This window comes from Megalobrama amblycephala, linkage group LG2 (assembly GCF_018812025.1).
Source record: "Megalobrama amblycephala isolate DHTTF-2021 linkage group LG2, ASM1881202v1, whole genome shotgun sequence".
Lineage (NCBI taxonomy): Eukaryota > Metazoa > Chordata > Actinopteri > Cypriniformes > Xenocyprididae > Megalobrama > Megalobrama amblycephala.
Genome location: NC_063045.1, coordinates 28,573,198 through 28,598,180, shown reverse-complemented (window position 1 = coordinate 28,598,180; position 24,983 = coordinate 28,573,198). Strand labels below are relative to the sequence as shown.

At 39.5% G+C, this 24,983-nt stretch overlaps 1 protein-coding gene across 5 annotated transcripts in view; it reads right to left on the bottom strand.

Annotated features, from left to right (window-relative positions):
• Window positions 1–581: 581 nt before the first annotated feature.
• LOC125254647 (ephrin type-B receptor 3-like) overlaps window positions 582–24,983 on the bottom strand; it is a 48,557-nt gene continuing 24,155 nt past the window's right edge. The window contains exons 2-16 of one of the 5 annotated variants that reach the window (XM_048169358.1): window positions 23,128–23,192; window positions 17,729–18,401; window positions 14,434–14,589; window positions 13,360–13,695; window positions 11,704–11,828; window positions 11,169–11,331; window positions 10,851–10,959; window positions 9,800–9,852; window positions 9,480–9,701; window positions 8,276–8,523; window positions 7,641–7,856; window positions 7,395–7,544; window positions 7,117–7,310; window positions 5,222–5,377; window positions 582–3,808 (exon numbers count right to left, since the gene is read on the bottom strand). In XM_048169358.1, coding sequence (XP_048025315.1) covers window positions 3,700–3,808; window positions 5,222–5,377; window positions 7,117–7,310; window positions 7,395–7,544; window positions 7,641–7,856; window positions 8,276–8,523; window positions 9,480–9,701; window positions 9,800–9,852; window positions 10,851–10,959; window positions 11,169–11,331; window positions 11,704–11,828; window positions 13,360–13,695; window positions 14,434–14,589; window positions 17,729–18,401; window positions 23,128–23,192 — 2,975 coding nt within the window. In that variant the 3' untranslated portion in view covers window positions 582–3,699. The remainder of the gene's footprint in view (window positions 3,809–5,221; window positions 5,378–7,116; window positions 7,311–7,394; window positions 7,545–7,640; window positions 7,857–8,275; window positions 8,524–9,479; window positions 9,702–9,799; window positions 9,853–10,850; window positions 10,960–11,168; window positions 11,332–11,703; window positions 11,829–13,359; window positions 13,696–14,433; window positions 14,590–17,728; window positions 18,402–23,127; window positions 23,193–24,983) is intronic. The other 4 variants (XM_048169371.1, XM_048169364.1, XM_048169380.1 and 1 more) reach the window with 4 other exon arrangements.

Here is a 24,983-nt window from a genome sequence, read left to right as displayed (position 1 = left end):
AACATAGTGGTTGCTATCAGGATATAAGAAGACTTTCAACCAGCATAACAGAATCACCTATTGTACCTTTAATTATTATTTGTCAAGGTCCCCATTAAGTGTGACTTCAGTGTCTAAATATTTGGGGGCCACTGTTTACAATTTTAAGAAAATAGTCCCCTGTTGTTACTAGTGGCATTCCATAAAATCACATATTGCTAAGATAACCGATGCAAACTAAAGTAATAAAACGTCAAGGCCAATATATCGGCAGTTATGAAGATTCTCTATTTTGAAAGTCCAGAGCAGTCTGAACAACACATCAACTCCACATATTTTCTCACAGTCTATATCTGCAAGGCAGGTGCCCTGACCTGTAAAGATCAAAGCCTTTCTCACTCAAATACAGGGCAGAATGTTTTATAGAGGAGAATGGTCTTAAAAATCCTCAGGCTTTTCAATTAAGCAAGAATTTGTGGCCCCAACATGCCTGAAAAAGCTACCACAATTGAAGACTTCGACAATTGAACATGTCGATACAAAATAACTTTCAACAGAGGCCATAAAGTAAACCAAGCAAAAATACACACAGCAAACACAGGTATTTCTTAAATAATTTAATTGCAAAAGGGGTTTTTAAAAATATTTCTACAAGAATGCATTATTTAATCGCTGTTTTTTTGTCTTCACCATTAAATACATCTCAATGCTTTCCAAAACAAAACAAAAAGAACAAGAAAAGAAAATATTTTGAAATGTGTCTTGCTTCTCCTCAATATAAGTACAGCACTCAGCAGACATTTTGCTTTTGCATGTCAGTGATTTGTGATGTGATGAAAAGACCGTTTTAACTGATTGGAAAGAAAAAAAAAAACTTTTTTTGCTTAATTTTTAATATAAAAGAGTAACTTTGAAACTCAGGAAAAATGTCACAGAAGATCAGGAAAGGAGTGGAGGAAAGAGAGAGTCCGAGATTGGCACAAAGTTACTGAACCAAAATCATGCAAGTTATGTTTCAAATCTGCTTTGATAAAAAACAATGACAATAGCACCTTACCTAAATACAGTCATACACACAAACATACACACACTCAAATCCAGTTATGAGAGAATATACCATCAGACATGTTGAATGTGACAAAAGCAGCTACTTTTAGTTCCCGAACGGCTCTGTAAGTTAGTTGCAGTGCAGATAGGAACTGTAAGGAACAGGGTTCATATACATCGAGATCAAAAAAGATAATGTCTGTCATCATAAAATCACTTCAGAGTGTTATATTACATGGAGCTCTTGTAATTGAGAAAAGAGGGAGCCATTAAATGATTTGTGAACTTATGAAACAAAACCACAAATAGAAGAGTACTGAGCAGAATATATGCAGTACCATTTCCCAAAGTGCAATATATAAGCACTGAGACTATTCTAGATACAGGTTTTGGTAAAAACGTTCTGTATTAGCTTCAAGCTTTAGTTCTTAATCCATCCGACACGCTACTATTTTGCATATTTTATGTCTTTATTGTTTGACGTGGGGCCATGAAGTCTTCACATAACTACTCAGAGCAGACCAGAATAGAAGACAAGAGCCATTCAAAAACTGAAATATGCTGGTCATCTGTCTCTGCCAGGCTGTAAACAGCCTATTTGCAAGAAAAAAAGACGAGCGAGGTGAAGGAAGGCTTAAAAAATGTGGAAGACAAACCAAGTTTCAGGAAGTATAACGTATCCTGCCGCCCGCATAGCACTAACATGAATTTCCATTGTGGTTGAAGATCTCATTTGAAAACAACCCCGGAAATCCTGTAATTCCAAAAATATGATTGCTAGAAATTACCAAAACACTTGGTGAGTGAGCTTTACAAAAGGATATCTTAGAGAATTGTTACTAACAGTTTCTTTTTGTGGTGGTGACGGAAAGGCTTAGATTTAATATTGAAGAGATTTACTAGGGATCTGCCCAACACTGATGAGATGTTCAACACCTCTATTCATTTCTCCTAAACCAATTTCAATGCACTTCATCTGCATTCATTTTCCTCGTCAAAGAAACATCATGTCATTCCAAAATCTTTTGTTTGTTGTTGCATATCTCTTTTTGAATGTCAGAATATGCTGATTCAAATTTATACCAGATCTTTAAATAAATTAATCATTCCTTTTGGCCTCTTGGGATATGTTAAAATAAAATAAAATAGAATAAAAATCATTATAAATTGGTATTTCTCCACATAATATTATTGATTCACAAGTAATAATATATAATATAACTGGAGCTCCTCATCACAAATTATTTCATGCATTTGTGCTCCACTGTGGAACACAACTGAAATGTTCATCTACAGAATATGTGTGCATAATCCTTATACTCTCCCTTTGTTTTATACACATACACACAGAGAAACGCACGCACTACAACATAGTCATTCTGACACGTACACACACTCATTTTAGAGATGGTCAGTGATTAGCACTGTTTTTACACTGAAAGTATTTTGTCTTGTTTTCCAGGAAACAGCTAAACATTCTTAAAACAAGATAAATTTACTTGAGAAGCAGAATAGTATTCATTAGATTTGTTTTATTTTTAACCCAGTTGACAATTAGTTTGTTTTAAGCTTATGTTTATTTTTATAACCGTTAGTGAATTATGTTAGATTTATGCTTAACACAAGAAAAAAAATAGGTATATTGATATCTTTATAGATATATTATTTGAAAACAAACTTAATATATTGCACAATTTTGCAGTCTTTTTAAAAGGATGTTTAGACATTTTTCCTGGAAAAAGACAAATATATTGATTTTAAATTATTTATTGCAGTGTAGTACAAGTTATCACAGTCCTTCTCATTTCTAACTGCTAAAGAATCCAGATATAATGGTTAATGACCAGCTAAATGTCAACCCATTGTGGAACAGAAACTAAACAGGGTGAGGGAAAACAACAGAAGAGAATAAAAAGAAAACATCAAGTGAAATTGTGAAAACATAGCTGAACTATGAAAGCATCCTGAGTTCACCAGGTATATTCTAAGAAGTCCTTTTGTCAGTTTAAACCTGGTGGACAAATGCAACTTCCTCAAATCCGGTCCTGCGACATCCGTGATCTTTCGCCCTCGGCTGTGCCTCTCCCTCCTGTCCGTTTGAGGCATGTGCCCTTAAATAAAACACCTTCAATATGAAGATGGGGAATAAGCACAAAATCACACGCACAATAGAACATCTGCTAGCACTGGAGGGATTCGTGTCCACACGCTTTGTGAATTTATATTCACTTTTAGTTTTTTGTCTTTATATTCAAGTTATGCATACTATTAGAAGAGTTACTCTTCCATAAGCAATGTCCATCCAGGAGAGTCTATCCCTCAGAGTCAGCTTCAGGGAGAAATGCATTATGGGAGGCTTTGGAGATTGGGTGAATCCCAGCCAGCCTCACAAAAGAAAGTATCACACGCACGCATGCAATCGCCAATCCCATACCGGAGCCTCGTGAGCCAGGCACTGGGATATGGGCTTTCCTCTCTGTTCTTAAAAATAAGTATAAAATAATCTTATCTAATCCTGTCGTGTGTAAAATAATGCAGTCGTTACAGGAAAACAGGAAAATGGAAAAGAAAAAGTTGTCCGAGGCACTGCAAGCCAGTTTCATCTGATTAGTGGAGATGATCAGGCATCTGGGGACGTCTGTTAGTTCTCTGTAGAACAGTTCCACCCCCATTTCAGACCTGGACGGGCAGCGTTTGGTTCATTTGCAGTCTCATGTCTTGAATGCTGCCGAGAATCTTCTTTTGGTGGCCGGCTAATGTCACACCTATCCGTAACAGATCTCTGTAAAAAACAACAACAAAATAAAAACCTTATTGCCACTGTTATAAAATAAATACTTAATAACAAAGTGGTCTCTAAAAGAGAGTATAGAATTGATATTATTCAAGCAAATAAACTCCCATGGGAATGTAGCCAGGTGAGCAAATCCCTTTAACAAATTGTCACTGGGTTAAGCAAATAGAACAACCCCACCCTTTGGCTACTAAACTGAGACAAGTTTGTGGTGCAAAGCCACTTCTCAAATTGGAGGTAAGTCAAGCGTTGGTCAATGATTTGCAAGGGTTTGCACCTAGGGCTACCAGATGTTAAATTTCACATAAAGAAAGAGCTATTAGCGTAACCACAGACATGACTTGGAATAATATTTCACTGTGCAACAGACAGCAGTCATACAGTAGAATGAGTGTGGTGTAAAGATTACCGCAGGCCTTATGATAAAAATGCTTCCTGTTGTTTCATTGGCTGAGGTAATCTAATCCCTTCATGAGGTTTTAGTTTACACAGCTACATGTGTAGCTAAAAGCTAGCACAGACTCGTCTTTTACTCTATTTTCACCTTCCGATAAGAAAAAGACTGCAAGAGGATGGACGTTGTCATGGAGCAACCGGCCCTGTGGCGGCCCCCAGTCTGTCTGCCCTTCTCATCTCTACAATCGCACAACATTAGCAGAGTAATTTCACACAATGTGTAAAAGTGTTTTCTCTCTTTTCCCTCTGTTGGTCCCATCAAGCCAACAATGCTGGATAAAATGATAATAAATGGAGCCCATTAGGAGAATTACTAGTCATTAAGAGCACAAGAAAACCACCGACTGGTACACCTGTCAAGTTGCCAAATTGAAACAAATTACCCCTGCCTCCATCCTTTATTACACTTTAATGGGCATGATGAATTTATAATTTTTTCTCTTTTATTCGTTTATTTGACCCCAACTTCTCTTTTCACATCTGTATAGACATTTAACAAGGCAACAAATCATGTTTTTTTTTTTTTTTTTTTTTTTTGGGGGACAGTGAGCTTTGTAAGATTTTGTTCATGACATTTTTTGAGGACGAAATGTTAAAGCAAATTAAAGCGAGATGAGATGAATAATCAGATGCTCCATCACTAACCCTGTTCTGATCATTAAAATATTTAATTTCCTGTTCAAAACTTATTGTCTCTTTAATTCCCTATTGAGGTTCTGTTTTAGGCTGTTTTTACATTGGTTTGATTGCTTGGTCTAAACCAGAGTTCGATTCCATGCAATTGGCTCAAGTCCATGCCACAAGCTCCATTATAAAATCACTCTTACTCTTTACTGGAAAAATTAAATTTTGGAACAATAAAATGTGCATGGTGCCTTGAAGTCAAACTAATGTTAGACCACCAAAACAAAGAGGAGCATTCCAACAAATTGTCCAGACACTCACTCTGAAGTCATCTGGGCCACCAAGTCAAAAGAAGCAAAGCCAGCATTGAGGAAGTTGTCTCGGTAGCGGCTCATCTTGATGGCATCCAGCCAGTCGCCCACAGTGGTAAAGGTGGTGTAGTCAGGCACACAGCGGTCGAGGAGCGGCTGGGAGGCCCTACAGAGAAAGAGAGGAGTGGAGATAAAAAGAGAGAGAGAGGGTTAGGTCACGCCAGGCCTCCACCACCAAAACCTCACCCCCAAACCCCCCACCACCACCACCTCTCCTGGCCTGTAGGGCCTGTACCTGCCACTGTGGCCTACTGGCTGGAGACATGCAGGGGCCTGCCAGAGAGAACTTCAAGGAAGCTGTGGGTGTGGGTCCATATGAAGCAGCACATTTCTGGTCTTAAAATGGGTTACCTATTGATACTTGATATGCTACAATTCTATATTTATGATCTGTATTTTATGATTCTATATTCCTTTACAATTTTGCTTATGCATGGCTTGATTTATCCAAGTAGGACAAAATAGGTGTATCCACATCTTGTGTTGGTCCTCGAGCAGCACCCCTATTGTGATCTATTTGAGTAAATCATATTTGCCTGCATGCACACAAACAAGATCCTTCTTGCACAATAGCACAACTAAATTTAATGTCATTCACAAAAGCAGCCATTTTAAATTAGACAAAACCAACAGAGACCAGACTTGATCTATGCCCAGATTTGGGTCTTATTAACTAACAATGAGGTCTGGGCAGTGGGGATTGGGAGGCAAAGTTTGAGAGCAAAGACACTCCTGTCTGCAAGCTCTCTGCTCTGCTGAACCTAGCCGTCTTTTGATGGCATTAGATTAATTAACAATTAAAAGCATAAGAAAAAAGTTAATAAGAATGGAACAGAGGCTCTATTGAAGACAAGGTCTGTAGATGGATGGGAAGAGTGATTTTTAATAAGCTCCTGCCTTTAGGGCTGAAGGGTTTGTGGTCATTAACCTGGAAGGCAGCTTTCCTTAATGGAGCATTGTTAGAGCTGGTCTAGCTCTCACGTCTTAGGGACATTGACTTTAAGAGAACACGGGAAAGCTGTACAAGAAAACCAAAAGGATGAATTTCCATGCATAAATAACCTACCCTTAACTCAGCACAGAGAGTAATTATTAACTAAACAAACTGTCTTTAGTTTTGTTAAGGAATGGGTCACTAAAGATATTACACAGTACATCAAGTACATCAGTACAGGACCCCATCTCTCATTCTTTCTTTAAGCTCAGCAGGCAGGCCACCTCTCCATTGGCCCCTTTAAAATCTTGTTCCTTGCTAATTAAACCATTCCCATCTCTGAATTACAGTAACTAATTATTTTTCCTTTATCCTATGATCATTGCAAAGTAGACAAAGTGTCTCCCACTGTTTCCTGGTTGTTGGACCTATGGCCCAGAGGCGGGCACCCCGAGGAGGGTCAAAACCCGCCTGAAGCTTCTTGCTAACAATTACTGTGTGTTTCACTGAAAAAATAAAATGCTGATCAATTCTATTATATAGTGACTGGCATCTGGAAGGCAGCTTATGTCATTAAATATCTCAAACAGAAAAGGCTCTAGTAAGAGTAGACCCGAGCAAGCATCTCAGGCAAAACAATCAATAGGCCTGTAATGGTGCAATTAAACCAAATGTTTTATTGACTGAAGGTAATCTTAATTTCTATACTGTCAGAGTTTCTCAGCTTATGATATTGTTTGTCAACTGAAAATGATCTGAAATCAATGTTCTCTTAATTTGAATGCCTCTGTAACATTGGCCTAATTCTGAATTTAAAATAAAAGAACCAGTTTGAATAAGCCTTTAATACTCCTTGCATTGTTGAGAAGATACTAACTAACATGCTAATATGGGTCCATGTGTTCCCTTACCCAGAATGTGTGCTGGTGACCACCTTAAGGCTGGCGGCATTGCGAATAAGTTTGTCCAGGGTGTTGACGATCTGAGAGAACTTAGGTCTCAAGTTTCTTTCTTTCACCCAGCAGTCTAGCATAAGTTGATGCAAGGCAGTAGGGCAGTCCATGGGTGGGGGCAGTCGGTAGTCCTGCTCGACTGCGTTGATCACCTGTTGATCAAAAAATAATAATTGTTTGGCTTTAGTTTACTCTCAAATTAAGTTGAATAGAGGCAAAGTAGAGCGGAAACTCACATCTTGGTTGCTCATGTCCCAGTATGGGCGTTCGCCATATGACATCACCTCCCACATCACAATGCCGTAGCTCCAGACATCACTGGCTGAGGTGAACTTCCTATAAGCAATAGCCTCTGGGGCTGTCCAGCGAATAGGGATCTTTCCCCCCTATAGATGCAAGAGCATACAATGATTTTTAACCTGTTAGGAGCTAAACATTTTTAACTGCTGTACATATTAAAGGATCAAGGTGTGAATGCTGACCAGTGAGCTGGTGTAGGTGGGGTCAGTGGGATCATCCTCCAAGAAACGAGAAAGACCAAAATCGGACACCTTACACACCAGGTTGCTGTTGACTAGAATGTTACGAGCAGCCAGATCACGGTGCACATAGTTCATGTCGGACAGATATTTCATGCCAGCTGCAATGCCTCTCAACATACCGACGAGCTGGATGACTGTGAACTGTCCATCATTTAGCTGTTGGAGAGAGAAAGTGGGAAAATCACAGACCCATTCATAACAGAAATGTCTGCTGTCTAAGTGTTTTTAACTTTCCAGGATGTTACTCATCAGCCAGCTGATTCATCTTTGAATGTCACAGCTAGCAGCTACGCTATTTGTCATCTCTATTCAGAAAGTTTAAGATGTTATTCAAGGGGATAGGTGAGAACATTTCTTTTTTTTTATTAGTTTATTAGAAAACTACTGCTTGGATAAAATGTGTGCAATAACCACAGCAATTATGGTATGTATTACTTGTATTTCCACAATTGTTCCACAACAGGAATCCAGGCATAAAACTTAAAAAATAATAAATAAATAAATAAATAAATAAATAAATAAATAAATAAATAAATAAATAAATAAATAAAATTATGGGAGTAATTGTCTCTAACCCGGAGAAAGGAATCCAGTGCTCCGTTCTCCATGAACTCAGTGACAATCATGACTGGCCGACTCTTTGTCACAACCCCTTCCAGGCGGATAATATTAGGATGATCAAATTGGCCCATGATGCTGGCCTCACTCAGGAAGTCTCTTCTTTGGCGCTCTGTGTAGCCTGCCTTCAGAGTCTTGATGGCCACAATGATCTCACGGCGCCCAGGGAGCTTCAGACGGCCACGACACACCTCTCCAAACTCTCCTACATAGGTATTGTACAGACGAGAAAGAGGCAGAAAGGGTGGAGTGGAGAGAGGAGAGGGCAGAGTGGAGGAGTGTGGGAGAGAAAGGGGAGAGGGACAGTTACTGGTTAGAATCAAGGAGCCAGGGGGAAGCAGGGGGAGACAGCAAAAGAAGCCAGGGCTAAAGGTGATGCTATTGGAGTGTATCCAGGGGGCGAGGGAAGGGGTAGGGTGAGGTCAGGAATGCTTAAATGGGAAAGGGTCTTGGAGAGTTGTTGGGGGTTGGGGAACCAAAAAGGAAATGGAAAAAGTAAGGCAATAGAGGAAGGGGTAAAGGGCAGAAGCAGCGAATGCTAGGGTGTGGAGGGAGTGAGAGTAGCAATGTGGGAAGTAGGTGGGGAAAGAAGCTTGGGAGGATTGGATAGCTTGCGTCTGCAATCTAGGCCAATGTGTAAGCAGGTGCAAGAGAAACAGAGGGGTCAGGGAAGGACATGGTAGGGGTTCATCACTTTAGACGAAGCTGGGAAATAGCAGGTTCAGGTAGCAGCGTTAGATGTTAAAAGCCTTGTTTGTTGGAGTCTGGCATGGGGCTCTTCAACTCCATTCCATTACAACATGGCTGCAAAGTCTTACTGAACCAGAATCATACTTCTCTTTGCTTTTGGCTCTTAGAAATTAATCTGCTAACACTAATGTTAAGATCTAGAAAATTTACCAAACAAAGGGGAGTGGTCTCCAGGGCAGGAAGGAGCACCATGGACGGAGAAGTTAACAGGTCATAGGGTCAAGAGGACAATTAGTTGTCCAAGAGGTATAATCAGGCTCAGGACAGGCTTGGTAAGTTAGCAGGAATGGTAGCTCTATAGTTAGCTCTGAAGATAACCTCAGAAGCTCCATTTTGTAAGTAAAGCTGTTAGAGACATTGGTAAAGTGCTAAGGGATTGGATTTTGGAGCGGGATGAGTTGATTGAAGTACCGCTTGAAGTGAAGTCCTCTAAAGGTATGGCCTGGGTGTGCCTAGCTGTCTTCCCCCTGTTGCTCAGGAGCTTGTGTTGTTGGTTACCTGCGCCAATGACCTCCTCGATTTTCACACAGGAAACGTCAATCTCTTTGGCAAACTCGCGGATGGCCTCATTTGGGTCCTCGTAGGTGAATGGGTCAATGTAGACCTTCATCCCCGGAGTGACTATAGGGGATTCAATAGTGCGAATAGCCATATGAATCACACTGCCATAATACACAATATTTATAGCATTGTTAGTCATTCAATGGCAAGTAAACTCTGTAGAGACTTACTGTATTGTTGGAGTTTTTCTGTGTATTCTGATTCTGAGCCATTACGTTGCTTCCTGTTAACCAAAGACAATACAGTCGGTTACAAAAGGTTTATGATTTCTTAACTAAATATAGGAAAATAAGTATTTTGAAAAGGGCCTTTTTTTTTCCCTGCCAGCCCCTTCAGGGACATAAATTGAGGTCAAATAAAGAAAGGGAATGATATGACAATTAAGAGAACAACAGATTCAGCCTCAAGAGACCCTTGTCACTTCAGTTGACTGAATGGTGGAAGTGAATTCTGCATAAGGACAGCTAAGTAAAACAGTAGCAGCATTGGTTGTCTTACTCCCGTTACATACTAAGGAATCTTTACTGCCACATTGTTTAATTCACTCCTGTCTTTTAATTCTTTCCTTCACACTTTCTCCACTATCAGTCCATTAAATGCAATGCAATTTCAACCCCCCTCTGGTACATTTTAATGCAATCCCTTTGTTGTCTAACTAGTAACCGGGCCAATAATACCCGCTGGTGATTTGTATCTCATTTCCAATTCAAATTCAGTTCCGGAATATGCCAAGGCCTACATTTTTTCAATCGCAGACAAGTTAAGATACTGAGACACACTGTGCTGATTAGAAAGAAAGAGAGTGCAAATTGAGAATTTTTGCATGATAAGGCTTTAAACACACAGCTGCCTTGCCCTCAGCTGTGGAAATGGAAAGGTGGCCGCAAGATGGAAACTGCCAGTGCCAACGATCACCAGGACACTACGGAATTCCAATGTAGGGCACATGTACATTTGAGACCACTGGATACAATTTACAAAGTAAAAGACCCAAAATAACTGACAACCAAAAAATGAATCTGCTTCTGAGAGTGCCTAAAATACATCCATTAATTGTCCAATAGGTTCCAAGCAAGCATTATAGGTGACTAAATTACATATTCATTCAAAGAAGTGTGTTGTTTCATAGGTATACTTTGACATCTAATTATTTCTTCGACATTTGATGTGATCTATTTATAAGTGCAATTACTGAAATGTATTAAGATAAATAAAATTTACCTGAGGCAGACAATGGCAATAACCACCACAACAATGATGAAGACCAGCCCTGCCGTTAGAGAGCCCACAATGAGGGGTAACTGCTCCTGTAGAGTCTTGTCAGCATCAGCTTTGTGAGGCACACAAAGGGAGATATCATAGGAGATATTCAAACGAATCTTATTTCTCAGATCTATTTATAGCATTTCTTTTTCTATGAGTGTTATTTATAGGATTATTAATGTAAAAGTTCTTCTTAGATTCACACCAATGCTTGATATGCTTTTAAAAGGAATAATTTTAATGTGATAATCTAGGAATATCGGGTATTTTACATACTCTGGTGGTTGGTGCTGAAGTCAGTAGGGCTGCTATAGCGGCCATATCCTGCCACCGTTCGAGCTCGAACTTGCACCACATATGGCGTGCCCGGCTTCAAACCCTCGATGCGTGCAGAGCTACGCTGGGCTGTCATGGTGTGGGCAATAGCTTCTCCCTGGTCCTGTGGGAACAGTGATAAAACAAGCCATATAAAACCAGCCAGCACCCAAAAGAGAGTGTCTGGCAGCTCTAGTTTAATCTGTCAGTACAACACATCAAACACGGAGCAGATATGCCTGGCTCTTTCTTCTCCTCTATGCAAATCCTCCTGCCTCCATCCCTGCCAAGCTCCGACTGCCTCGCGGTATCAGCGTTCAAAAGAAGGGGATGAATCAAGGAAGGAGTTAGGGAGGAGAGTGTTAGGGTACGAGAGAGAAAGAGAGGAAGGGTTGATGCTGTTGTCAGGATGAACGATTATGTATAGAGCAGAGGATGACAGTGGTGGAATTGTGATTGAATGCCTTTCGCTTCATTGACTTACACTGGCTCTTACCTTCTCATGGTATTTAATCTCGTAATCCAAGATGATGCCATTTGGTTTTTCAGGGGGGAGCCAGGAAAGACTCATGGCATTGGCTGAGGCCCCCATCAGGTGGACAGTAGGAACTGCAGAGGGAGCTATGTGGGGGGAAATGAGAGAAATCCTATTTTAATGAAAACTGAATTTCTTTTTTTTTTTTTTTTTTTTTTTTTTTTTTCAGATTTAGAGCATGGTCACATTCAGGATTACCAAAGAGCTGCTTTGAAGTATAAGCATCAGACAGCCCTTAGTCTTGGGCACTTTCGGGGGCCCAGCCTCTCAAACTACACAGACAGAATAGATTCTTAAGTCTCTTGTGAAAAGCACCATGACAGACAAACCGGAAGGCTTGGTATCTGGCAGATCCAGTTCACACAACTTACAATACAAACTACACACACATGCAAATATGTGTATAGCTGCACACACCCTCTGTTCACTCCCTAATCTCTTGTTATGGCCCATGATGCCGCCTTCTTACTGACTGTCTTCCACATATACATTAATCTCATATTTTTTATATTGTGATATCATTTTCATGATGATTATTCACATTCTTTCCCAAATTAATGTGATGAATGTAATGTCTATGATGTTTTATTGATTGATTGATTGACTGATTGATTTCAAATTCTAATGTATCTTTTGTTTTAAGGATGAAATGTGACATTTTCACCCACATATTTATTTGTGTTCACATAAGTTTCACATAAGCACCTTACTTATCTTAGCACCCAGCTTTACATAATCTATACTGTCCCCGTTTGTCCTCAGACCTGATGTTACCGTCTCCGGTTTCTGATGTTATCAAGTTCTGTTCACACACTACAGTAGCTCTCAACATCCCCTACTTTCATGCCTCTTTCTCTCTCTACCTCGCTTTTTCTTTGTTAAAAATGTTTTAATCCCCAGGTCCGGCTCTTTGATCCTTTCCCTAGTAGCTCTTTATTATTCTGTCTGTCTCTTTGTCTGCCTCCCCCAAATGTTCGCTCTCCCCAACCCAACAGCATCCACCTCCTAACCTAGGCCTTGCTCAGTAAAGCCTCATCCTGAAAACAATACTCCCTGGGCAGCCTGCTTGCTTACTCTCACCCCAGGATTAAGGGGCCTCATCCTGTGGAGACAGTGGAAGTAACCATGACGTCCCTTGAGCTGACGGCCCATATTTATTTTTTGTCTTAAAAGGTGGATGAATATTCAGGCACAGTTCTAGGAGATAATCTGCTCACAGACTCTCCTGAATTTTTAGAATCATGGGGGTGGGCTGCTGTGTGGGTGTGCATGTCACCCTGGGATTGACTTATGTGCAACAACAGTCTGGGTCATATTACAATGCATGTGGTCAATCCCTGATAGCAAACAGAGGCATTCTTGCAGCTGGGTGCTAGCACAGAGTGCTAAGGAGAGAGTTAAGCATATGCATGGCTCTAATAGCTATCCTGAGAAGACCAGTGATCAAATAAAAACTTGGATTAAACAATAAGAGGCTGTTTCCACATGGTTAATGCATCTCCACATCTCACTAACCCCGAAATGCCCTACCCTAGAGTAGCTTAGCTTTGCTACTGAGTATTATAGCACAGCTGTCTGGCATCAATACATTCAGAGGAAACAATTCACTCAACTCACCAGCCTGGTTGGTGGTGATGTTAACAGAGGCAAACTGAGGTGCATAGGGACTCTTGTTGGAGACTCCATTGACGGCCTGAATCTCAAAGCTGTACTGGGTGTGAGCCTGAAGGTTTCTGACTGTCACGTGTCTCTCAGTAAGCCCAAGGTGGCGGGGAGAGATATCCACGTTGTCATCACACCGTGTACAGGTACCACGTTCAGGCAGACATTTCTTACAGATGACGTTATAGAGAAGGTCCTCCCTTCCACCTTGGTCACGTGGCTCGCTCCACTCAAGTACAAGCGATGTCTCATTTACACTGGAGATGACACTGCGTGGAGCTGAGGGCACAGCTGCAAAAAGAAAATATTTTTGTTGTTACAGTCAGTTAAGTGCTTGTTGTTGTGTTCAGATAATTTAGTACTCATAACCCTGACCAGCCTAAGGTGGTTTTCCTGTTTAGTAAAGCTGATGTTCAGTTGGTCTAGGTGTTTGGCCAGCTGATTTCCCAATGCCCAATTGACAAGTTCCTCAAACTCCAACACAACTATCAAGCAGTAGTGGAAACCAGCATGGTAAGCAGCTAAGAACGTCAGACCACATTAGGCTTTTTTTTTTTTTTTTTTTTTTTGTGAAGGAAATTTAATAAAATTGGTCAAATGGGGCTTCATTTACACTCAATGCATATTAAGCGCTTTCATGTAACTAAAATTAAGCAAAACCTTGTTTTTCCCACTTGTGCTGCTCATTTAACATAAAAAAAAAATGGCAAGAAATACATGCAGTGTTCACTTGGGAAACATTTTTTTGAATATATCTGTTGAGAGTGCTACAATGAACACAACCAAAAAGAAGCTAGTATAAAACAGGAGAAAGGGAAATATTTTGAAACAATCCTAACATTCTCTTACTTGTTGGGCTGTTGATAGAGAAATTAGTTTATATATAACTGAACATATGAATGTATATACAATGTTTGTATCGATGTGGCTTTTGAGAGCAGAGAACATGGCGAATAAACAACACTGCTTTTATGTTTAGATGAGGTCATGATGCGTGAAATGGTGGTTTCAGTCGAAGGCGTTACTTACTGGTGCATCCTGATTCAGGTGAGTCATTGTCCGCCCGATAGTAGCCTGTCCTGCAGGAACAGATGCTGGCAGCTCCAGAACTTGTTCTACTGTTGGGTGGACATGGGGAGCAGAACCCTTCACCCTGCTTGGACTTGAAGGTGCCTGGACTGCAAGCTAAATAGATAAAGAGTTGTTTGACAGTTAGAGATAAAAACGATAGCTGTAGCTAAATATTCACACCAAGTTGACTTTTATACTACTAATTTTCGATGTAATGCTTCCATTTAGGTATGTGACAGAACATTTCATTGCATTCAACAGCAAAATCAATAGCAATTTCCCCTCTGCAATTTGCATTTTGTGAGCTCTGTTTGCCTTAATTTTCCTTTTGTTTTCCTTGCCCACAGTATGCAGTCTAATCCTTTCCATCTTGGCATTGTAAAATACGAAGGCCCACAGGTTCTTGCTTACGTATTTGTTTGGCACCATTAATTTGCTGTTGCTTTCCTCCAGGGAAATAACCCCCTCATGACAAGACGAGTTCCAACAACATACCCTGGCCTTGCATAAACCCCATGCGCATATGCCAACCGTCAACTTCAATTACAAACAGTTGCCTGTTTGTTCCAAACAAGAGCACTTTTCGAAATGAACTCTTTAAATCAATACTCAAACACAGGGAATGTCAATGTTGTACCAAAGGAAGTGTCCCTCTAAGATAAACAAAGCATATTGAAGGCTACAAGGTAAAGTGTGAGCTGTTATCTTATGAATACAAAGATTAATGTGTCATTCACAGGTCTTTGGCCTTTGTGGAGCTCTGACACCATTTACCGAGATTGTGTACACATTTTATCGCATCAGTGATAAATGCAGAGGTGCTCTACTGGCACACAATGTGCTTGTGATCTTTCTGCTTGGAATGTCACCTAAATGTCTTGTTAAGTGATCAAGGAGCCAGTTTTATGTTTATTAACAGCAGGGAAGGAGTATGACACCAGTTCCCAGCCTTCCGAGCCATTTTATCAGTAGTCTCTAAAGCGTAGGATCAGCAAATAATGAACAGTTGCTGTTTTTTTGGGGAAAAGATTTGAACATCTGGTTTCTGGACTGATAGTGTTCAAAGCAGAACACACCACCAGTGTTCCTGGGGTCACCTTCTAAGTTCTCTTTCTCAGAATGTGCAATATTGACATAATGGTTCATTACTGCAGGAATACTGTTAACTTGGTTAACTGGGGACTTTGTTTAATCATTAATCAGGGGAGGCCAGAGATAGGTAGTGAAGAAGGAACATAGAAAACAATTCACATAGCAAAAAAGATGAAAGAATATAGGTCTTGTGAATTTGAGTTTATTGCACAAAACATATCACTTTAGAGATTAATGAGTCCTCAGTGTTTTGCTTCACATTTCAGAAGTACATAAATCAACCAAAATCTTGAGGAGACAAATGAGACTATCTAGATTATAAACCCTATGAAAGACTGCTTGAAATTCCCCTTCAAAAAACTGAGGCTGTTTTCTGAAGGGTTGAAAGTGCTGATTAATCGCTTCCAAGAAGGTAAGAAGTCAGCCCTTTCCTTTCATCCTCATCCTTCCTCTAGCTACACTCCTGACAGAGCAAGAGAGAGGGAGAGGTGAAAGAAAGCAAAGAAAATGCAAATCCTGTGGCTTTTTCATGAGTTCTCTTACTTGTGCACTCTCTCCAGTACAGTCTATTGCACACACTCTATTTCCCAAACCTTCTTCACTCTCCCCCTCTCTCATTGAGAGCAGAACATAGGACTTAAGGGAGTGATTAGAATTTGTGGTGAAATTGGAAGCGAGGAGAAAGAATGGATTGTAGAAATATGCAGCGCTAAGAGAAAAAAAAAACGGTCTTGTCGATTAATATTCATGTGAATATCCTAACTGTGCTCTGGCAGGGTATTAATGAGACCAACGGCCTTCAGATGAAGGCAAGCAAGAGAGAGGTGACAGAGAGATTTATCCCTCCTTTAGTTTCCGGTTGGCTTGATTAGAGAACATTTTATCAGGTCACTGCTGCCAGGGCTTTCACCTTGAGCCACCACAAGCAAACAAATGAGTTTTTAACTGTACATCAGGTAGCAGATTTCTGAGGACTGCCCACTTTCCCCATGGGTATACACAGGTTTAATATCAAGTTGGCAGTAGAATAAAAATAATTTATTACTTTGACAATGACATACATTTTCTGAATAAAGTGTGAAAAAATAATAATGCTTGCCTATGCAAATTTCACTTCCGCTATGCTAAGGTGTTGTAAGTTGTTTTCATGGCATTGTTACACATCTCCAAAGGTGTTCTTTTTAGGGTACTAAGTGGTTGCTAGGGTTTGGTGGCTAGGCTAGGTCGTCAAGGAGTTGCAATGTGGTTCAAAAGGCATTCTTTCTTATTCTTTTTAGCATACTATATCGCTATGTGGTTTCTTGCTATCTCAAGTAAAAAAGAGCCTACAAGTCTCATGATAGTCTAGTCCCTACTTAAATGTAAATGTACAGGATTTTCCCACTGATTTATCAAACACCAGGTGAAAAGTGAAAATAGTAGTCTACCTTTATATGCTTGGTAGTATATGATTTTTAAGGCATAATCCATGTCCACAGCACAGAGTAGGGGACTTACGGGCCACAGTCTTACGGGTAAAGTATTTGCTCAAATCCACAGCCCTCATAATGTTGATGTTTACCCCAAACACCACTAATAATCGTCTTTTCTCTATACACAAATAATTTGCTGTTCAATTTAGTTCTTTATCCCAGTGGTTCACTTCTCAGTGACTCTGACTTTATAGTTCTTACAATGTGTTGGAACCAACTGTCTCTTTGTGACCTTTCACTTCTGGTGCCTTGACTGTCAGGGTTACTTTTCTATCTCCATCTTGTGCTCTTCATTAATGTTTCACTGCAGCCCTTGCCCTTGGTCCGCAAATCGATTCCGGTCTCTTCTCACTCCCAGCTCTCCATTTGACCCCTGACCTCCCGCTGTCTGCTCTGCTCACTTTCATCGTGGCTATGTTACACGCTGGCTTAATTCACCTCAGTCTGAACCTGATATGTTTTTCAGCAAGACTGCTCCTTTCTCTCAGCAAAATGTTCCATACACACTCTTTTACTTATTCATTGCTTTGCTCTGCTTAAATTGAGGTCGAATAACCAAATTTGCTGTTAGGCCAAACACCTCAATAAAAAAACAGGATGATTTGTCCATTTGGCTTAATGTGATACCAGGAGATAAGACAAACTGCATAGTGAGAAAAAAAAAAAAAAACACATATATCAGCACTCACCTTGACACTGTGTCTCCTTAACTGCCGGCTCGAACCCAGCCATGCAAGTACAGGAACCTACAGGAACCATCCACTCTCCATCTCCATTGCAGTAGAGTTTAAGAGGTACAGACACCTCAAGAGCGTTCGGCACACAAGTGCCTGGGGCAATGACTAGTGACGTAGCCTCGGCTCCTGTGGCCGTCTCTGGGAAGACAGCAAAATTGGCAATGGTCGTGGAACACTTCTTGTAGAAAACTCGGACAGAGATTAAAGACATGCAGGCGCCCAGGTCCTGGAAAGCCAGATAGAAGCCAGCCTTGGAAAGTGGACCAAAACTGCGAATCTTAGTGTTGACTCGACCAGACTCCAACATAGAGAAGCTCTCATCCGGAGCAATGGTGTCCACCTTAACGTAAGGATTCTCCATCCAAAAAGGACTGGTGGCGGTGGCTGAATCCGAGTCAGACTCATAGTAGAACAGATTGAAGGTCTCTTTACATGATCCTGGAATGTTGGGAATACTGTTGCAATCTCGTACGGTGAACTTCATCTCCACATAAACACGGAGAACGTCCTTTCGAGGGATGAAATCACTGCGAAGCCAGTTGTTCTGATTAAGCTCACGAACATTGCACACTTGGTATGTTCGGATGGGGTTCATGGCATCGTCGTAACCACTAACTTCCTCCCACTGAGAAAAAAAGAACAGAGGGAAAAAAAAGAGAACACTGTAAGTCATAGATATACAACAACTTACAAGTTCACCTTCAGAATGAGCTAGCACTTAATATATACTGCATTTGAGGATTCTTCTACAGAACAATAGCAATAACAAATGTTTTTATCTAAAGTATGGTACAATACGCCTCATTGTCAGTATTATAAATGAAACCATTCTCATTTTGATGTTATCCAGGGCTTTAGAACTCTGAGGTGTTGAGGTACGGCAGGCAATAAATTGCTCTTTCTCAGCTACAGCCCCACACGCCATAGCTAAGAAACAATATAAAAGAGGGAGCAAGCTGAGAAAAAGAGTGAATGGGGCAGATGAAAGAGAGGGGAAATTAAATTTTGTGCTTTTTGGTTTGTGCCTTTTCAATTACACTTTGTGTATGGTGTCATTAAGTGGGGAGCTGCATGCTGGTCTTTCATCTGCGTTCACCAGTTCAATGAAGAAACCTGCCTGGCAAATTCATCAAAATTACCGTGGAGTTTCAGAACTCCATTGAATAAAACAACGAGTGGATGTTTACCTCATACCTCGAGTGTGGAGTACTCTCTGCTTCACTTCACAATCAATTACTGTTCAATTAAACCATCATGATTGTATTGTATTCATGCAGATCAAGAAGCAACATTCAATCCTCTACCTAAATGATTTCTCTTATCTACCAGAATTAAGAGTATGCTTCTTTTGAAAAGACAAGTGAGATATATCGTCAAGAGGTTGATTGTTATTGTGGTACTAAAGGCTGCATTGTGCATCCTACATTAACATGTTTACAATGAGTATACATGTCTCAGTGACAATGAACTAAAGATTTGACGATTGATGAGACATTAGCAACACCATGAGATGCGACAATGTTGAATATAGTTAGAATATAGTATATACGGCAACTACTAATGGTAGTGCACACTGTGGTCAAGTAAGAACACCTAATAGCCCATAATTTTATATCAACCTTTTCTTGGTTAAACAAACAGCATATATCAATGAGGAATTGTTTATCTTCAATTTGTTAAAGGATCAATTAGATTAATGCTCAGTCTTGGGACACCATCCAACTTCTTTTGAAGTGAGTTCAATTTTAGAGCAAGAAAAAGCAATCCTAAAGAAGAAAATAAGCTGTATCTATAAAGGAAAAATAAAACTATTGCAGCATCAAGAGATTTGTTGAGAGTAGCGTAGTGTTTGTGTAGAGGTGAAGTCTTTAATTAACACAGCGATATGGATGTTGTGCGGACAGGCCATTCATCCCTATGGGCCCCAGGGACCCCAGGCAGACAGGGCTTCCAGAAGTCCCTGCTTTATCACAGCCTTTCTGAGCCAAGGGTGCTGAAATCAATAATAAGCATCAGGTCAATGGGACAGGAGAAAGAATGAGGTGTAAATGGGCATTTAGTTCAGTGGAATAAATTGCTGAGAAGAGTAAAGATGGGAAAGAGAAAGAGATGGGAAACCAGTGCACTGATTTTGGACTTCTTTTGGCATAAAGCCACAACAAAACATTCCTCTTTCCAGGATTAAGATTGCTCAATTAATTTCTTTTCAACTCAGTATTAGGGAAATAAGCCTACAAATGGTGTTTTCTGCATATTAAACTTTGATACGCGAAAGTACTTTCATACACACTTCAGCTTCGAGTTGAATATTTATTCACAATCACAATTTATGGGGGGGGGGGGGTGAATTACTTTACTTTAGCCATGGAATGATGGTTCATGTGGTTTATTTATAAATATGTATAAGTGCATTACAGCTTTTTTATACTCAGTTTGTTTATCTTGGAAGAATTAGCAGGTCAGGTTTAAGCAACAGCAGGCCATTATGTTTATTTTCCTTAATGGTGTTACAGTCTGTATTTATCTGTGTTTATTTCTCAGGTTACAGGTGTCAGACTAATGACTAATAGATTCTCTCTCTATCTCTCTCTTTCTCTTTATGGCAGATTAAGTGAATATAGAAAAAGAGCTGCTGAGTCAGGTTGGGAATTATTCCAACTTTTTGCCCCTGTATTTATTATCTTGGCACAGTTCCCACTTTGGTTTTCTGGGTGCGACATAGCATTGAACTTAGTGTCACACAAAATCAGAAATGAGTGTGGCATAAGAAAGAGAGATATGGAGGGTGCCAATATTTCAGCCAAAAAGAAAGGAGAAATTGTATTTAGCAAAAATAAATAAATAAATAATAATAATAATAATAAAAATAGACAAATAATTATGACAAGACAAGGTGCCTTAATATACATATTTACTTTACAATTACAATAATGAGAATTTCATGGGAAAATATGCTGAATTGTCATGCAGTGAATGCAAAAAAAAAAAATCCTACTTTTCTTAAATACAGTATTCATTTATTATTATTTTTTTTTAAATTATTATTATTGCCACAAAATATATTTTCCTATTTTTTTTTTTATTTTGATTTTGGTTTTAATGTGACCAGTTTTCATGCAATTCACACTAGCAGGGAGAATATTTCAACTTGAGAATGAAATAAAAGGTGTCCAGAACACTGTGATATTTAAGGCAAAGATACACTGGTGCCACATTTCCCCTGTCTGTCCTAAAATACAGAAGGGAGGTGTGGGTAAAATGTATAGCTGTGTGTATGACAGAGAGCAGAAGGGAAAGAATTGGAGAATGTATGTCCTGAAAGGAGGCATCTGTTGGGGTGTGAAGGGGTTGTGCATTGGCCCATTGTGCTAGTCAGTTTTAGTGCTTTAATGGGGGCGGGGAGGGATATTTACAATAATAATATATGGACGGGGAAGGTGAGATGCCAGTTGATTTGTGTTTTTGGGGCTGTTCTTGCACTTCGGTGCATTGGTGCTAAGTTACTCGGAAGTAAAGGTTTTGGGGAGGGGTGACTACAACAGCTGAGATGGTATGGCTGGGGGCAGGAAGGGCCAGTGGACACATGCAGAACCCTGAAGTACAGGATATAGAGAAAGAGAGGTGAAGACCAAAATTCGGAGAATTACACAAATCCAAACAAAAGAAGTAAGAAAAGGCAGCAGTCTCTGGGTATTGTGAAAGATATACTGAGCGAAGGATACTTCTGCTGTGTCTGCCAAAAGCTTGTGGGCACAAATTTCACTTTTGGAGAATGAATGTAACACAGCTAGGGTGAAATCTGATCTGGGCATTGGCTTTATCTGATGAAACTCAGAGCTTCCTGTGTTTAACATGCTATATTTGAACAAGGCTGCAATAGGACTGTTTATAATACCTCTTGATTTAAAGGTAGTTTAACTATGACATTTATGAGAGAATCTCACGAAACATGTCAAGAATATGTAGAGTCATTTTTAACACTCAAATTAAAGGTTTCAATGGAAAGAAATAAGAATTTAGGTTTGTCTTGAAAAAACGAGGCCAATATTAAGTCATTACTGTGTCACATTTTTTATTTAATTAAGCACATTTTTAAGTGTCATTTTAAGTGTCATCTCAGGCATATAGGTAATGCTATATATATATATATATATATATATATATATATATATATATATATATATATATTAAATATATGATAATTAAAAATGTGATGTGTGTGTGTGTATTTTTTCTGATTTTTGCGGCAATATTTGACATTTTAGCGTTGTTATTACTTTTCTGACCTTGAGAACCATTGCAGGGCTCCAGACTAACATTTGAGGGCAGTAGCATTGGTGCCATTAAGTTCAAAGGTGGCACCAACCCCTGATTTGGCAGCGCTGAGAGGGCTGACAGAAAAGCACTGAGCTTGAGTTGAGATGCAGATAATATTAACTTATATTTTGTTATTATATTTAATAAATATTAAAAATATATACTAGAGTGTAGAAATGGCTAATAAGCCAATAAGTGCTCCTCTGCAGCATCTACTACAGTGGTAATTTATTGTATTTTTTTATTTCTAAATAAGTGGTTGCTTTCCTACATTGTGAAACTTTTAGTTTTACAAATGGGGACAAACTATGGAGGATGAACAATGTAATAATGTTTTGGACATCACATTAAAATAACATTCAAATTGGGCAATATTGAAAAGTTGTGTGAAGCACATAAAAGCATTCAAAAACATTAGACTATTTCTGCCACAAGTTATTTATGTTAGTGTTACTATGCTACACGTAGCCTCACAGATTTCTGTGTTAAACCACAGATAGCAGATCAAACAGTTTCCACATTGACACTGTTTGATCTGATATCTGTGGTTTAACACAGAATTCTGTAACGAATTTGAATGCTTCTCACAAGATTTCACAGCGGTTATTAATTCCTCAGTGAATTCAAGCACATTCTTCCCAGCGCTGTGGAATAACGGTGTCGTGGGTTCGAGATCAGCCCACTGCTCTGAACTCCTGTCTCGTTGTCTTTAATTGGTCTGAGCTACGCAGCTCAAACGAGTTGACTAAATGCATGTTGCGATGACGTGTCTAAGCCCAAAATCTGCGGCAATTAAGAAAAAATGCAAGCTCCTCCGAATATTGCGGAGTTCGCGAAATCCTGGAGGGCCATACAAACAGACCAGTTCATTTTTTTCTTTTTAATGTTAGGGTGAAATGTGACCTGGAGAGGATTTATTCATTTATTTATTTTTTGAGATTCACCTCATACTTTATTTTGACTGAAGGAGTGGATCAAATAAGCATAATGTGCTCTCAGGTTAACCAAAGTCAAACACAACAGTAATAACTCACCCCAGTTTCAGGATGTGAGGTCCACGCAAGTTCAGTGGTGGCCCATTTGGTGTCCATAAGTGTTTCTGCAGAAAAAAAAAAGAAAGAAAAAAAGATCTACTCAGTTTGGGGAGCAAAATTAACTTAAACAACAGGCAACAAAAAAAAAAAAAAAAGAAAAGAAAAAGAAAAAAAGAAAACTAAATGAAACGGAAAACCTTGGGAGGAATTGATTTCACACTGTGAACGACGAACTAAGCAACACATAACAGTTACTGTCCATATTGTTAATAGGTAGGCTATTAATGCATTGTGGTAAATTCACGAGTGCAGGAACAGAGAAACACTATCATGCTAATCAACAGTGAAAAGACGGTAGAAAGGCAAAACAGCTTTGTGGGTGATCCAGAAGGCATTGTCAAAGATTTATGACAGCCCTCCTCTAATTAGATTTAATTAGCCGTGTATTTGCTGGGTGGGAAAGAAAAGCTAAGTGTTTTTGAAAGACAACCCGTTACCCTTCCCACACGTACACATACACAAAACATCCACACACTCGCACCCTTAAGCTAGCAGCTGTAAAACTCAAGAGGATATATAACAGAGCAAAAGAGTTCTTGAATAGCGCCATAAAACTCTCAAAAGGAAGATCTTCACAATTTCCTCAATACCCAATATGTTCTGCCTGTCTGTTTTATCCCACCAGCCATATGTGCAGCTCTCTGTTTTTATTATAATGAAAGCACACTCACTCAAACATATTGAGTCAACCATTTTACCTTCCGCCACCTGCTTTGGCTGTTTATGTGTAGCGGTTGCAGTTACAATTGCAAGTTGTTACTATGGTTTTACTAAATTAGATGGATGGGACTGTTTTACAAGTGCACTGAAATCATATGTTAGGGAACAAAACATCGGAGTAAGTTTCTTGTCCTCCGAAATGAGCGCTAAACCCGGTTACACCTGGTATTAACATCCGTTCTGGGGGTAAACAGGGTTTGAAAGTTGTCAGAAACACATTTGTGACTGCGATTTAAAATGCAACTTAAAAATAAATAAATAGCTGTCTTATTTCAAACAATAAACCGTAAAGCTCTCTTATTTTAATGGAAAACCACCAAAGCTTTTCTTTTGTTGACAACTGCCAGTTTATAAGCGCTTCTCGTTACAAGTTTGGGAAGATGATTGGCACATATTATGTTCCCAAATGCACACTATAATTGTCCCAAACTTCATGTGAAGTAGCATTTACGAATGGAGCCACTCCGAGACACTGAAAACACAGGATCGTAAGCTGCATGTGTGTAAATGAACACAGTGCCATGATTCACTGTCAAACATTCTATTCGTATATTTAATTATGTCGCAAACAGCCATATCGCAATTTAGATTTAATTTCAATCAATCGTGCAGCCCTACAGCTTTGTGTTAGTAGCACAATGAAAATGCATACAGTCCATTTCAGGTAAGTCATGTGACCCGGCGGCCATCTTTAAAACTATCTCAGTTAAGCAAGTTCTATCTCTTTGAATGTGGAAACATCAAATTCTCCAAAGCTGTTCACCAAGCTTACGATTAAATTTCAAATTTGAAATCACCAATAAAATCTGACAACAACTGTCTCATAAGTTTTGGTTCTAAACACTCAAATCATGACAAAAAAACTGCATTTTTCAGACTGGACCCGCCAATACGCATTTGCAGTCATAAGCGGGCGTCTTAGAATACATAGAAGGCGTGACTTAATCTGCCATATTGTGAGCATCACTTTCTCCCATTCATAGTAATATGAGTGCACTGTCTTTGTATATCAAAAGTCTTTGCTGATCCGTCCCAGACAACAATGAAAGACAGCCTACTCGCCTGTCAATCAAACT